At 52.6% G+C, this 14931-nt stretch overlaps 1 protein-coding gene across 1 annotated transcript in view; it reads left to right on the top strand.

The window, feature by feature from the left end:
* SMOC2 (SPARC related modular calcium binding 2) overlaps positions 1–14931 on the top strand; it is a 121510-nt gene that overhangs the window by 73698 nt on the left and 32881 nt on the right. The window contains exon 8 of the mRNA XM_039881788.1: positions 14392–14578. Coding sequence (XP_039737722.1) covers positions 14392–14578 — 187 coding nt within the window. The remainder of the gene's footprint in view (positions 1–14391; positions 14579–14931) is intronic.

Consider the following 14931-nt stretch of genomic DNA (forward strand, 5'->3'; position numbering starts at 1 on the left):
TTCCTGTTCCACGCCACCGCTTGCTGGACTTCTGCCCGGCGTCTTGTAAAATCAATGCAGAATATTAAAAGGGAGAGCGTAAATTTTTGTTAGTTGAACCAGCTGTTCAATCACCACAAATAGCAAGTGCCATTCACGAACGACAAATCCCAGTGTGCTCAGGGTTTGATAACCCTAGAGAAATTAAAAGCACGTTTTATAGAGTAAACGTTTTAGGCTCTGACACTTCTCAGGGAGCAGAGGGGACCTCGCCTGTGGGGCAGGGAGGCACCGAGGCTCATGGAGCAGCCTCGTTACAGGTTCCACTTGCCGTCACGATGACAATGTGACTCACAGTGAGGAGGACTCCTGGAGGACGAGAGGGAGTGTCGTTAATGAAAGGCCGGCCTTGCAAAACTCTGGTGGAGAGGTTATTCGATGGGATGGATTAACTAAAAAATAATTCGTAAATAATTGTGTTCACATTTATGTCTATGCGATTCTTTTCCGGACCCCGTTATCTTTTATTAAAAAATGAGAAACGGATGACCGTCAGTATTCTCAGGTGCTGTGATCTTTTATGAAACCTGAGGACCAGATCGCCGCCATCGTGTTTTTCTCTCTGAATACACAGACATCTTAAATTCATGCCCGAACACTTGTGTCCGTCTCCGTCAGTTAATCAGGATCTAGTGTGATACCTGGCACTGCATAGAATCTAAAGGGAGCAAGAGACAGGGGCCGGGACTAGGGAGCTTCTGTGAAACGTGTCTGTACTTAGGCGACTGCTTATCTGGGTCAGGAGGGAGCCAAGAGAGCTCGGCCGCCTGTGTGCTTGGCCCCCCATTTTTAAGCTAAGTGCTTTGCCCCCCAGTGTGGGCACCGCCCTGTTCCGGAGTGTGCGACGCCACGAGGAGCGTGTGGTGGGACACGGGCCGGCCGTGGTCACCGCCTGGCGGTCAGGGCGCTGCGTGCGCCTGCTCTGGCGAAGCCGAAGCCGAGTACCGTCACTTCGCTGTGTCGAGGACACGCCGACATCCCCACGGCTGCCCCCGGAATGTCAGCTTTGATGATCTGCGGGGGGAGGGGGCGGGTGTCCGTGTGCCGTGTGCAGTACCGTTCCGGTGACAATCGCTGCCGTGCGGGACGCCCTCACCCCTCGCGGCCGTCACGGTCGGCGGGTTTAACAGCTGAGGTTTCTCCTCCCCGCACGTGCATACCTGCGCTGTCACCCCTCCCAAGGGCACGGCGCCTTCGACCCCGGGCTGTCACAGCCCTGGCCGGCCAAGAGGGGGTGCCGACAAGGGGCTCGTCGAGCCCGGGGCGGGGGGCAGGGGGCTGGTCTGCGTGGCCCAGCACAGCAGGCTCTCCGGGTCTCTTCAGAGAGAAGGAGGCTTTGCAGACCACGCTGCCGCCGAGGCGTGGGCACTTCGTGGCGGTCCTGACCTCTGGTCCGACGTTGCTGGTGGAGCGAGTCCGCGTTCTCTCTGCCCCTGGCTCCGCCGACATCTGATGCGGGGCCAAGGAGGCCACCCTTGAGAGGCCTCCATGGGGACACACGCGGGCCACCCGGCCCCGCTCCGATGAGCCCGGTGACCGGCCCTTCCATTTACTGCCCTTTTAAGTTTTGCCCGTGAGCTGGAAAATACACCGAGGCCCGGTTCCGTCATCTCCGAAAGCCTCCCCCGCTCGGGAGAAAAATATTTCTTCCTGCCAGACCATCCGAGCGGCTCTGCTTTCCACCCAGCAGACGCCCTGGGTGCTCGCGAGGGTCCGCGGTTTCATGGGGCCCTCGGTGGGGACGCGTCTCTGCTTTCTTCAGGGCTGATAATTTTTGTTTTATTGAGCATATTAAAATTAGTGCCAGAAGATAATCATCTTTGATTCTGCTTTAAATCATGGTAAATTGCATTCCCTAGGGAAAAATAATATTAAATTATGTTTTCTTTATTTCTGTTTTAAAATGTTATTTCCCTCGTTTTTAATTTTAGTTTTCAGACATAAGATTTCCAAAGCATCGAGGTACCAACGAGACTCTTGAGTTATGACGTTTTGGTCATTGGAAAAGATCAAAATATTAAAATAAATCAAATAGCTCCTTTTAAATGTAGACTATAAAAGCATATTATTTGAAAATACTCATTAGTCTCTCTAAAAATGTATGTAACTGAATTTATACAGTTTTCCTAATTGTAAAAGGGGGCTTTCATTATAATCATATTTAATTCTGAGATTTCAACATCCAAACCACGATGATATAATCAGGATATAACATTTCAGCCTAAGTACACACGATAATAATGCAACGGGGCAAACCGCCTCCGCGCTGGCTGGAACCGAGCGCCAGCCGCGTGTGCACGTGGGCCTTTGCGACTCGCCGCGGAGAAGGGCTTTTGATCTGTCATCGAATCAGCGAGGTCGGACAGTAATCGAGGTCCCTCGCACAGCCCCGGCTGCGGTTCACAGAAAGCCCACTGCTAGCGGCGGAGCGCCGGGTCTCGACGCACAGCATGGCCGGCTTCCTGCCTCACTGCGACGGTGCGGGGAGCCCTGTGGTCGCACCTTTGCCACCGGTGTCCTGAAGGTCAGGTTCATGTGTCCAGCCCAAAGCTGGGGCCTCGCCGTGGGACTGCTTTGGTCCCGTTCTCTCGAAGGTGTCCCTGTTGTTGACAGTGGGTGAGGGTGCAGGCCCTAGGCGGGCGCATCTCTGTGGCCAGGCCTGTGCCCGGGGGCGGGGCCGGCCCGGGAGGTGCCACGATGGGCCAGGGGCAGGTCGCAGGCACGTGGACAGGCCGCAGGTGCGAGGACTAGGTAGGGAAGCAGCAGCGTCTCCGCTCCAGATCCCAAACAGAGCCATGTGTCGTTGCTTCCGTGGGAGGGAGCATTCTGGGCCAGGGAGGGGACAGGGGAGACGCGTGTTGCGTACGTGGCAAAGGTGCTCTGGGACACCGTGCACACCGACTGCCAGCGGGGAGACGGCAGACGCGGAGATCGCGGGCATGACCGCCCCTTCTCCCGAGCGGCTGTGAGTCCCGCTGCAGCCTTTCTCCCCGCAGGAGTCGGGGTCCGGCCGCTCAGAGCCACGCGGGGCCTCCGGGACGGGCAGAGGGTGGACGGGCGCAGAGATGACCGGGATTCCCTTGGCGGTCCGGAGCAGGTCACCTGCCCCGCTGTTTCGGCATCTCGTCTCTGAAATGGGCATGGCCGCTGACTTCACAGCCAGCATGGTCCAGTCACTGGACAGCAGCGGAGTGAGTTTCCAGATGTCCATGTCCAAGATCAGTGCCAGACTTCACAAATAACAGGAGGACGTTTCCCGGAATCTCACGTGTGTGTGTCCGTGTGTGTGCATGTGCGTGTGCGTGTGTGTACACGCGTGTGCACGTGCACGCATGTGCACACACGTACATTTGTGCATGCACGCTCATATTTTTGCATGTGCATGTGTGTGCATGTGTTGCTTGTGTGTGCATGTGTTGCATTGCGTTTGCACATGTGCATGTGTGCATGCATGTGAATTGTGTGTGCATGTGTACCTGTGTGCATGTGCATGTGTGTGCGCTCACGCACACACGATTTTGTGTGTGCACGCGTGTCGCATTGCGCGCGTGCGTGCACGCGCACATGCGCGTTGCGCGTGTGCATGTGTGTGCACACATGTGTTGCATGTGTGCGCGTGTGCACGTGTGTGCGGAATTCGTGTGCGACCTGGAGTCCTGCATTTCTGGCAGCCCCGCCTGCTGGCACATGCACTGCTCTGGTTACAAACTTCATGTGGCTCATCTCCAGTAGAGAAGGGTCTGGGCTTTCTTCAGAGGTCAAACGTTAGTCCAGAGTATTAGTTTGTCAGGTCAGGGCTGTCGTGACAAAGGCCGAGGACCGGTGGTGGCTTCAGCACAGGACAGCGTTTCTCACAGTTCCGGAGGCTGGAAGTCCATGTCCGAGGGGCCGGCGGGGTGTGCTTGTGGTAAGGACGAGGTCCTGGCGTGCGGATGGCCTCCTTCCCTCTGAGTTCTCCACGGCCTTTTGTCTGTGGGTGCAGCTTCCTGGTTTGGTCCCCTCTTCTTATAGGGACACCAGTTATGTTGGACTACAGCCCCCTTATGACCTCGTTTAACCTTAACCTCCTCCTAAGGTGAAATAAGAAGGCTGCATTGAAAGCCCTGTCTCCAGATACAGTCACGTTGGGCGCTGGGGCCTCATCGTATGAATTTTAGTCCATAACATGTAAAATAGAATTATTTTGGTTTGGTTTATATTTGGATGTTTTGCACTGAAAGCAAAACCTATCAGTAAAAAGGGTCAGGACGGAGATAAAATCAACCATTGGTATGTTCCTGCTGCTTTACTGAATCCATTGATCAGTCCTAACAGTATTTTGGTGGAATCTTTAGGGTTCTGTCTCTGTAGTATCATGTCAACTGCAAATAATGACGGTTTTACCTCTTCGTCTCTGATTTGGGTGACTTTTATTTCTTTTTCTTGTCTGATCGCTGTGGCCGGGACTTCGATACTATATTGAATAAAAGTGGTGAAAGTGGACATTCTTGTCTCATCCCTGATCTTAAGGGAAACAGTTTTAGCTTTTCTCTGTTGAGTTTGATGTTAGTGGGTTTGTCGCTGAGGCCCTTATTATGTTAAGCTGTGTTTCCTCTATTCCCACTTTGCGGAAGCTTTTATCATAAAGGGATGCCGTGTTTTGTCAAATGCTTTTTCTGCAGCTATTGATATGATCATATGATTTTTCTCCTTTATCTTGTTCATGCAATGTATTACATTAATTGATTTGTGGTTATCGAACCAACCTTGCATCCCAGGAATAAATCCCTCGTGAGCATGGTGTTTGAGTTTTTTAATGTACTCTTGAATTTGGTTTGCTAATATTCTGTCGAGGGGTTCACATCTATGTTTATCAGTGATACTGGTCCATAATTTTCTTTTTCTGCCATGTCCTTGTCTGGTTGTAGACTCAGGATCAAGGTGGCCTCGTAAAGTGAGCTCGGGAGCTTCCCTCCCTTGAATGTTTTGGAATAGTTTGAGAAGGACAGGTGTTAATTCTTTGCATGTTTGGTAAAATTCACCTGTGAAGCCATTCGGTCCAGGACTTTGTCGGGAGTTTTTTGATTACTCATTCAAATTTGTCAGTAGTATTTGGTCTGTTCAGGTTTTCTGTTTCTTCTTGATTCAGCCTTGGAAAATAGCATTTTCTCTAGGAATTTCTCCATCTTGTCCAGATTATTCAATTTGTTGGCATATAATTGTTTATAGTATTTTCTTATAATTCTTTTTTCTTCTGTGGAGTACATAGTCTCCTCTTTCCTTTCTGATTTTATTTATTTGGGTCCTCTCTCTTTTTTGATGAGTCTGATTAAAGCTTTATCAATTTTGTTTGTCTTTTCAAAGAACTAGCTCTGGGTTTTGTTGATATTGGATTGCTTTTTAGGCTCTATGTTATTTCCACTCTGATTTTATTATTTCTTTTCTCCTTCTCACTTGGGGCTTTGTTGGTTGTTCTCTCTCTAGTTCCTTTAGGTGTAAAGTTAAATGTTTATCTGAGGCATTTTCTTGTTTCTTGAGGTGAGCCTGTATTGCTATGAATTGCCCCCTTAGGAATGCTTTCACTCTGCCCCATAGATTTTGGGTGGTTGTGTTTTAATTTTCGTTTGTCTCAAGGTGTCTTCTCGGTCTCATTGTTAACTCATTCATTGTTTGGTATTATGTTATTTAGCCTCCACGTGTTTGTGTGTTTTTCAGTTTTTTTCTTGTAATTGAGTTCTAGTTTCCAAGCATTGCAGTGAGAGAAGAAGCTTGATATGATTTCAATCTTCTTAAATTTATCGAAACTTGTTTTGTTCCAAGTGTCCTTGAAAATTCTGCTTCGGGACAAAATGTTCTAAATATATCAATTAAATCCATCCGTTCTAGTGTGCCATTTAAGACCACTGTTCCCTCGCCGGTTTTCCGTCTGGAGATCCGCCCATCGGGGTGAGTGTGGTGGGAATCCCCCCCCTTGACTATACCACTGCCAATCTCTCCGTTCATGCTCATTTTCCGGTTCGTATATGTAGGTGCTGCTGTGTAGGGGGCATAAGTGTTTACTAGGGTTATATCCCGTCGTTGGGTCGATCCCTTTGTTATCATGAAATGGCCTTCTTTGTCTCTTCTTACGAAGTCTGTTTTGTCTGATATAAGTATCGCTACCCCCAGCTTTTTGTTTGTTTGTTTCCATTTGCATGAAATATCTTTTTTCATTTCTTTACTCTCAGTCCGTGTGTGTCTTTCGATCTGAAGTGGATCTCTCACAGCCGATGTAAGGGACTTGTTTCCTTATCTGTTCAAGTACCTACATCTTTTGATTGGAGCATTTAATCCACTTACATTTAAACTAATTGTTGAGAGAAGTGTAGTTACTGCCATTTTATTATTCATACTTTTGATCTTTTCTCCCCCTTTTTTCATAGAAGTCCCTTTAACATTTCTCATCATACTGGTTTGGTGGGGATGAACTGCTTCCGCTTATCTTATCTGAAAAGAACTGAAATTTTTAGCTAAGCTAAAAAGCATCCAAGGAATTTTCAGCCTTTACCATTAACACTCAACACTTTAACGGAGAGTTAGATTTTACAAAATATTAAGTATGTGCTCAATCGTACTGGAAGGTGAATCGCTGGGAAGATGCTGTGGAGAGGGGTGGACAACGTGCTCTCAATAGGGGAGCTCGGTGTCTTTATTTACAATTGATTCATGACCAAAGACGAAAAGGAACACTCTCTCCAGCCCCGTGTTTCTGTTGCTCGTGACTTTCAAACTTAACTTGAGAAATAAATTTTCCAAGATTACTCTCAACTAAAGGGCATGTTTTCTCTTTTGTTTGGAAAGTTGGAAATAAGTGTGTTTTTCTGTTTTGGTGTGACTCTGCATCGGGAAAAAACAATACTTTTCTTCATTTTAGAAGTCAGTTTTTAAAACTAAAAAATTGGAAAAGATTCTTTTAAATGCTTGGTTGGGAAGAGAGTTTTTATTAGCTCGAGATTTTTTTTTTTGTTTAATTTTAAGCATTTTTCAAACATTATGTGTTTTCGGGTTTGCTGAACTGTTTGAAGCCATTGCTTCGATGTTTGAAATACTATGCTACAACCGAATTGTCTGTGAAGTAGAATTATGAGTTGAAGCAGATGTTAATAAATTAAGATATTTCTCTTTGTTCCTTGTCTTGTCTCTGTTTCTAAAAAACTAATGCCGTCCATGTCTTCTTCGTAGTTTTTATATTCTGTGAAGCTGTGGTCAGGTAGAGGCTGGACACAGTACTTTGTAACTTTTTCGGACATTTTTAGACGTGGCATAAGTGAAGATTTAGAGTTTTGAGCAAATAAAATGACAGAAACCAGAACGATTTAAGGGACCGAAGGTCTCGGTTGGGTCAGAGACCAACCGTGTGAGCACAAGCGGGTAGCCGCACGGAAGATGCGGGGGTCTTTTCCACGGTTAGAACGCGACACTGACGTCTCTTTTCAGATGTGATCGGTATTTTATTTATTTTTTTTATTATATATTCAATATGCTTTATTGTTTTACAGCAGTTTTGGCTTCACGAAAAAAAGTGCAGAAAGCAGTTTCCACACGGCCCCTCAGCAGCCCCCCCCAATTTCTCCTCTAGCATCTTGATTAGTGCGTTGTATTTTCTTTGTGATCGATAGACCGATATTGACCTATTATTGTTAACTCGATTTCATAGCTTACAGTAGGCTTTATTATTTGCGTCGCGTGTTCTATAGCTTTTGACAAATGCATAATGACGTGTACCCGCCGTTATAGATTCACACGGGTATTTCTCTGCCCCGCAGATCCTCGTGCCCTGCCTGTTCATCCCCGCCTGCCTCCAGCTCTTGGCGGCCACTGCCCTCTTCACTGTCTCCATATTTTGCCCTTTCCAAAGAGTATATAGTTGGAATAATGCAGTGTGTAGACATTTCGGGCTGGCTTCTTGCTTAGTGACATGCATGTAACTGTCCCCATGTCTTCTCATGATTCTGTAGCCCGTTTGTCTCGCTGGCTGACTAACGGTCCATTGTCCAAATGCACCACAGTCTGTTGATTTGTTTATCCATCACCTCTTGAAGGACGTCTTGGTTGCTCCCAATTTTTGGCAGTGATGAATAAAGCTGCTATAAATATCTGTGTGCAGCTTTTTGTGTGGAAATACGTTTTCAGCTAATCCGGTTAAATATCGAGGCGCGCCATTGCCGAATCAGGGGGTGAGAGGATGTTTAGTTTTGTAAGAAACCACCAAGCTGTCTTCCAAGATGGCCGCACCATTTCGTGTCCCCATCAGCACCGAGTGACGGTTCCTGTGACTCCACGTCCTCGTCAGCATTTGGTGCTGTCAGTTTCTGGATTTTAGCATCCTCTGAGGGCTGTAGTGGCATCTCATTATTGTTCTAATTTGCAGTCCCCTAGTGACATATGAGATCGAGTATCTTTTCATACGCTTATTTGACATTGGTGTATCTTCTTTGGTGAGGTGTCTATTCAGATCTTTTGCCTGTTTTTTTGTTTTTTTTCATCGAGTTGTTTTCTTATTGTTGAGCTTTAAGTGCTCTTTGTCTAGTTTGGACATGAGTCTCTTATGTGCTTTCCAAGCATTTCCTCTCTGGGGCACGTGTTTTCATGCTATGAACAGTGTCTGTCTTGGAATATACATTGTCAATGTGCTACATTTCTGCATTTTACATTTAGGGTTGTGACTCATTTTGAGTTCATTTTTGTGATAAGTGTAAGGTCTGTGTCCAGATTCTTTTTTTCTCTTTTTCTTTCCTTTCTTCTTTTTTTGCATGCGGATGCCCCGTTTTTCCAGGACCGTGTGTTGAAAAGACTTTTTGCTCCATCGACTTGCATTTGCTCCTTTGTCGAATGCTCTCTGGCTGTGTTCGTGTGGGTCTACTTTTGGCCTCGGGGGCAGTGTTAAGGCTTAATAGTGTTTGGACGTTGGCCATGAGGTGAGCAGGTGACTAGGGATGGAATTAACTGTGACTAGAAAGATCTTCAAAGCAAAGAAGCAAGAGGTCGGACGCTGTGCCAGAAGCTGTCATGATGACCTGAGTTCTTGGCCATGGTCACCTCGGAACAACCGAAGGGGCCTGACAGAGCTGTTAGCGCCAGTCACAGCGTGCTCTCCCGCTCTCTGCAGCCCCGGTCACTGCAGTGGCCTCGCAAGTCTGTGCTGGAAGGAGGGTGGTCATCCAGAGCGTCCTAGACTGGCTGTGGGCTACGCTTCTGCCTCTTTGGAAAGCGCTCGCTTCGAGCAGAGACACCGAAGGGCGTTCCGTGAGCCGAGAGCCCGAAGTGACAGCTGTGATGGGCCTCGCTTCTCCCGATACACCCTGGACGTTTACGGATCTGGGAAGCACTCGTGATTTGGGAAGGATTTGAAAGAAAGTTTGAAGAGAGGAGACAGTAGAAGACAAAGACTTTTGATTACTGGCGGTGCATCCTAAGCGCTCGGTCAGAGATGGAGGTGGCGCGGGCACCGCCGGGCCTGCCTTCCGCGCGTCCGCTTTGTCTGTTTACTCTGCGCAGAGTCTTTTACGGACGTCTTTCCCTCCTCATTTCTTCATTGTTTCCAAGAGCTTATTGCCTGCACTGAGGTGACAAGTGGCTGAGTGACACAGGTCTGCCTCTGACGAGAGTGGGGAAGCCCGAGGTTCGCGCGCCCCCCGCAGCGGCGGTGGCACGAGGCAGACGCCTGAGCGGCTCATTTCCATTGTTGAACCCGACTCGGCTGCCTTTCATGTCGCCCGCGAATCGGCTCTGCTCGGAATCGAATGTGCCCGTGTTTAGTCGAGCAGGTGAAAACAGTATTTCGTTTAGTGCAAAAGCTGCAAACGTTCATTGTAGGAAATGTTAGCAGACAAGGAAAATAAATAACATCTTCGTAAATCCACAGTCCAGAGGCAGCCGGCGCCTGCGCTGGCAGGTGTGCCGTGCCCTGTCAGGCTGTGCCTTGCACGCGCAACCTCCTTTCGCATGTCACAGGCCCTGGTAGCCTTTCCCTGTCACTGGCGTGTCCTATAGCAGGGTCCCTTAAGACCTGGCCTGCAGGCTGCCTCGGGCTGCAGGGACAGCGCAGGCTCCCGGGCGTCACCTGCTGATCCGCCTCTTGCAGGTGGGGTCCAGGCGCTTGAACTTCTAATAAGTCTCAGCAGGACGATCTGGCCCCGTGGAACAGGGGCCGGAGCAGCAGGGAGGAGGATGAGACACGAGCCAGCAGGGCCCTGCTATGTGAAGGTGACACGTGCCCTGTGCAGCTCAGACTCTGAGTTCCGGGCTGAGGGACCCCCTTAGATGGGGGGAACCCACGGAGAGTGAGTGTGAGGACATTCGGGAAGGAGCAAAGTCACAGAGGGGTTGCTCCCGAGGCCCCTGTGTGGCCAGGGCGTGGTCTGTGGTGGCCCGGTGGTCCACACGTGGCACCGCGTGTCAGGAAGCAGGTGGCATCTCTGCTGAGCCTGGGGTTCTGGCCCCCGGACTCTGTGGAGGTGGCCCAGCCCATGGTCCGCTGGCTCCGGACAGCCGGCAGCAGATGCCTGCGTGTCACGTGCGTGTGCGGGCGCGCGCTCATTCGGCGCCCTGGTGCCAGGCTCGCTGTTTCCTGCGCTCTGCGGATCTGCACAAGGCGAACGTTTAGAATCTGTGCAGCTTGAGCTCTCCCGCGGGGTGTTGCGCTCTCTCCCCTTGTCGGGAGCGGGGCTTTGAGGGTTAGGACACTCCGGTCTGGCGGGAGTGTGCCGAGGCCTGTGGGAAGTGCCGGGTGCCCGGGTGGCCCGCCGACCCTCCCAGAAGGCTCCGCCGGCCGCCAGGCTCGTGTCGCCAGGCGGGCTCCCCACCGAGCTGCTGTTTCTGCTTCTAGAAACAGTAATTCTGTAACTTAAGCTTTAGTGCAGCTGTCAGGTCACAGAACGAGCATCGGACTTGGGAGTCTGGCGCGTCTTCCACCGTCGCCTTCCCCTCCTCAATGACTCTCTTCTTCTAAGTCCCGTCCGGCGTGTCCGTCGCCATCCCGCTGGGAACATGCTCTGTGTGCGTCACGTCAAGGCAGTGGCCGCAGAGCCTCCTTCAAACAGGACGGGGTTCCGCCACCAGCCTCCGGGGCGCAGAACACCGGACGCGTCCCTTTGCGTCCCTGGGAGGTGGACGAGCGCTCCTGCCGAGGTTGGGGTGTCTGTGGAGGGGGGCAGGGAACGCGAAGCACACGGAGCCGTCTGAGCCGGCTTCGGCATCGGGGCGGGGGCTCCCTGTCATCTCCTGGAGCTCCAGCCACGCCTGCGGTTAGGCCGCCGCTGGCCTGTGATCACTCCGTGCGCGGGGCAGCGTGCCCGTCTCCAGGTCCTGTGGGGGATCGTCACGTCCCTGATGTCACTGCTGTCCCACAGCCCGGTGCGAGGCCAGTGCATCTGCGTCTGTTGGCAACACACAAACCTGAGGCGGCTGGTCACCCCAGGCCCACGCACAGCCCGGCCCGCGTGCCTGGGTCCAGGTCGACCTGTCAGCTCGTGGCTTCAGCTTCCTCAGCTGACCAGCGGGGCAATGACAGTCCAAACTCCCGCAGCTCGGTGAGGGCCACAGGCGACAGGCCTGGCACCGTGAAGGACCCCGGCCACCGCATGTCCTGGGAGCTGCGCCCAGGACCGGGAGCTTGGCCTCCGGAGGGCCCGCCGTGGTCACAGCAAACCCCACCAAGTTGGTCTTTTTCCAGGTTGAGGTCCTGAGAAAACGAAGCAGCATCGGCCCTGGGTTTGGGACGTGTGGCCTGTGCCTTCCTTTCCCACACGTGAGCCCACTGGAGTGGCGAGGCCGGCCACAGTCCTCCGCACACGGCCCGGGCCGGGGGCTCGCGTGCGTGAGGGCCGTCGCTGTGCCTCGTGTCCGCGCCCATACAGCGGGCAGTGACAGCAGCTTCGGAGCTGAGTGTGCCTGAGTTCGCAGGACGGGACTGGACGGCACCCGCGGCCACACCTCGCCATCGTCGGCCCTTGTGACCGAAGGCGCTGGGACAGGAGCGTGGAGCTGCCGCAGACGCGCGCGTTGGTCTGCTTCGAGCCGTGCAGACTCGGAGACCCACCTCGGGGACCCGTGCGGCCCTTTCCACTTGCAAATGTGGCGCACGCCCCCCTCCATCCTGCTTCCTGAGAAGGAGGCCAGTGGCTCGGGGCGGGCGCGCTCTCTCGGCGGCTTTCAGAGGCCCCAGCGCCCTGAGGACAGACGACCCCTGTGCTGTTTCCACCGAGAGGCTTCTTCCCAGACCGACCCCGTCTGGCGATGTCGCGTGCTCGCCAGGGACAGCGCCCTCACGCCCCACCAGACACTGGTCTCGGCCGCAACTCTCTGGTGCTCGGACGGGACGTGGGGGCGACATTCCAGGGCGTAGTCTGCAAGGGTCTGGGCGCCGTTTTTCCTGGCTGTGAGGGTTAAGGCTCTAGGCAGAGACACCCTCGTCCTGCACTGACGTGGGCTTTGCAGGGTCACCTGCTTCGATGGGCGCTTTCTCTACCGGCCAGTTAGTGACCTGGGGCCTTGCGGGGGTCACCCCACACCCGTGGAGAAAGGGGCGGGAGCTCAGAGTCCTGTTTTGTCTGACTCTCATGGTGGCTGGTAACATGGCACACGGAAAATTCTAAGCGGGAGCAGCTGCCTTGTCACACAGGTGTTAGGCGTTCTCGGATGACTTATCATCATAGCAGGTCATTCTCTTCCAATATCCCAATCCTACCAAGAACTCATACGACTCAATAACAACAACAACAAAAATGATCCAATCAGAAAATGGGCAGAGGACCTGAACAGACACTTCTCCTTAGAGGACATACAAATGGCCAACAAACATATGAAAAGATGCTCAATATCACTAGCTATTAGGGAAATGCCAGTTACAACCACAATGAGACACCATCTCACACCTGTTAGAATAGCTATAATCAACAGGACAAGTAATAACGAGTGTCGGAGAGGATGTGGAGAGAAAGGACCCCTCGTACGCAGCTGGTGGGACTGCGAATCGGTTCGGCCACTGTGGAAAACAGTATGGAGGTTCCTCAGAAAACTGGGAATTGATCTACCATATAATCCAGCAATTCCTCTACTGGGTATTTACCCCAAAGACTTGAAAACTCATATCCGAAAAGATCCTTGCACACCAATGTTCATAGCAGCATTATTCACAGTGGCCGGGACATGGAAGCAACTGAAGTGTCCTCCGATAGATGACTGGCTAAAGAAGCTGTGGTACATATATATAGTAGAATATGACTCAGCCATAAGAAGAGATGACATCCTGCCATTTGCGACAACATGGATGGACCTCGAGATAATCATGCTAAGCGAAATAAGCCAGACAGAAAAAGTTGAAGATCATATGATATCATTTATATGTGGGATTTAAACCTAAAAACCTAAGAGCAACAAATGAGCAGGACAAACAGAGACTCAGGGACATGGACAATGGACTAGTGGTTCCCAGAGGGGAGGGGAGAGGGGGAGGGGAAAATTAAAAAAAGTGAAAAAAATAATAAAAATATAAGCTCGGGAAAATAAATACGCCCGGTCGTTGTCATGGTCCTCTCTGGGACCGATCGCCTGATGGCTTCTGTCCTCGTGCGGTGCTTACACTCATCGTGACTGTGTCCAGCCTCGTAGCCCCGTGCTCACCGTCTGCCTAAGACCGATGTCACTCGCTCAGAAATAAGCTGGGTGCAGCGGGTTGCCACCCCCTTTGGTTCAGCATCATCTTAAATCAAAGTCGGTGAAAAAATGGAAGGAAAAAATGACGATTGGTCCAGCGCCAGTTGCACGGAAGTGTGTGGAAGATGCTCGCGAGCGGCTCAGGGTCACGAGCGAGACCGGAAGCTGGACACGGGCGGACGTTGCTCTGCACGGCTGGGCCCTTGGCGCCCCGGGCTCTGCGCCTCCACCCGAGTCCTCACTCTAACCCCAAGACCTTTGCCCACTGAGCGTGACTGTGGCCTGGACAGTGAGGGGACAGCTGTCCATGAAGGGCCTAGAGGGGAGTCCCGCAGGTGCGAACCGTGCCGGGGGGACTGGGCGGGATCCTCGGGTGGGCCACGGGCCTGCTGGGCACGTCCCTGACCCAGGCCCGCTGCAGAGGGGCCTGTGGCCGCTGGCAGGTCGTCCCACCTGTGCCCGCAGGGACCCGCCGGGCCTCAGACCTGCGTGCGGGTGTGTCCATGAGGACCAAGCTCTTGCCATTGACAGGGGCGTGGTGCTGGGAGCCCCTGACCCCCTCCTGCCTCCCGCCCCCCCGCCCCCGTCTCCTGCTTCCTGGGGCCTCCCAGGGCAGCCCCGTCAGGCCATGTGACGGGTTCCCGGCGCCTGCTCACACCTGTCTCCCCCTCTCTGTAGTGGCCTCGTGTGACGAGGAGCAGCAGTCGGCCCTGGAGGAGGCCAGGCAGCCGAAGAATGACAATGTGGTGGTCCCCGAGTGTGCCCACGGCGGCCTCTACAAGCCCGTGCAGTGCCACCTGTCCACGGGCTACTGCTGGTGCGTGCTGGTGGACACCGGCCGCCCTGTCCCCGGCACGTCTACCAGGTAAGGCCGTGGGGGGATGGACGGGGGCGCGGGGAGCACGGGGCCCACCGTTCCCACCATAGCCCGCCCTCGCCCTGGCCTCCCGTGCAGGGCACTGCAGAGGCCAATGGCTTTGGCCATCGGGAGCCAGAGGAAATTGTCACGTACGGTCGCCGGGGATGGCCCGTGCGAAGGACAGTGCTCGTGGGCAGCCGCAGGCACTTTCTGAAGTGTAACATATGCGCCCGGAAATCGCCACCTAGAGAGAGAGAAGGTGCTGGAGGCAAGGACAGCGGTGGCACTGGCCGGTCCGTGGGCGAAGCCGCCTGTCCTGCTCCGGCGCGTCCCCGCAAAGCCGCCCATTTCCCAGCAGC

This window comes from Pteropus medius, unplaced genomic scaffold (assembly GCF_902729225.1).
Source record: "Pteropus medius unplaced genomic scaffold, Ma_sr-lr_union100, whole genome shotgun sequence".
Classification (NCBI taxonomy): domain Eukaryota; kingdom Metazoa; phylum Chordata; class Mammalia; order Chiroptera; family Pteropodidae; genus Pteropus; species Pteropus medius.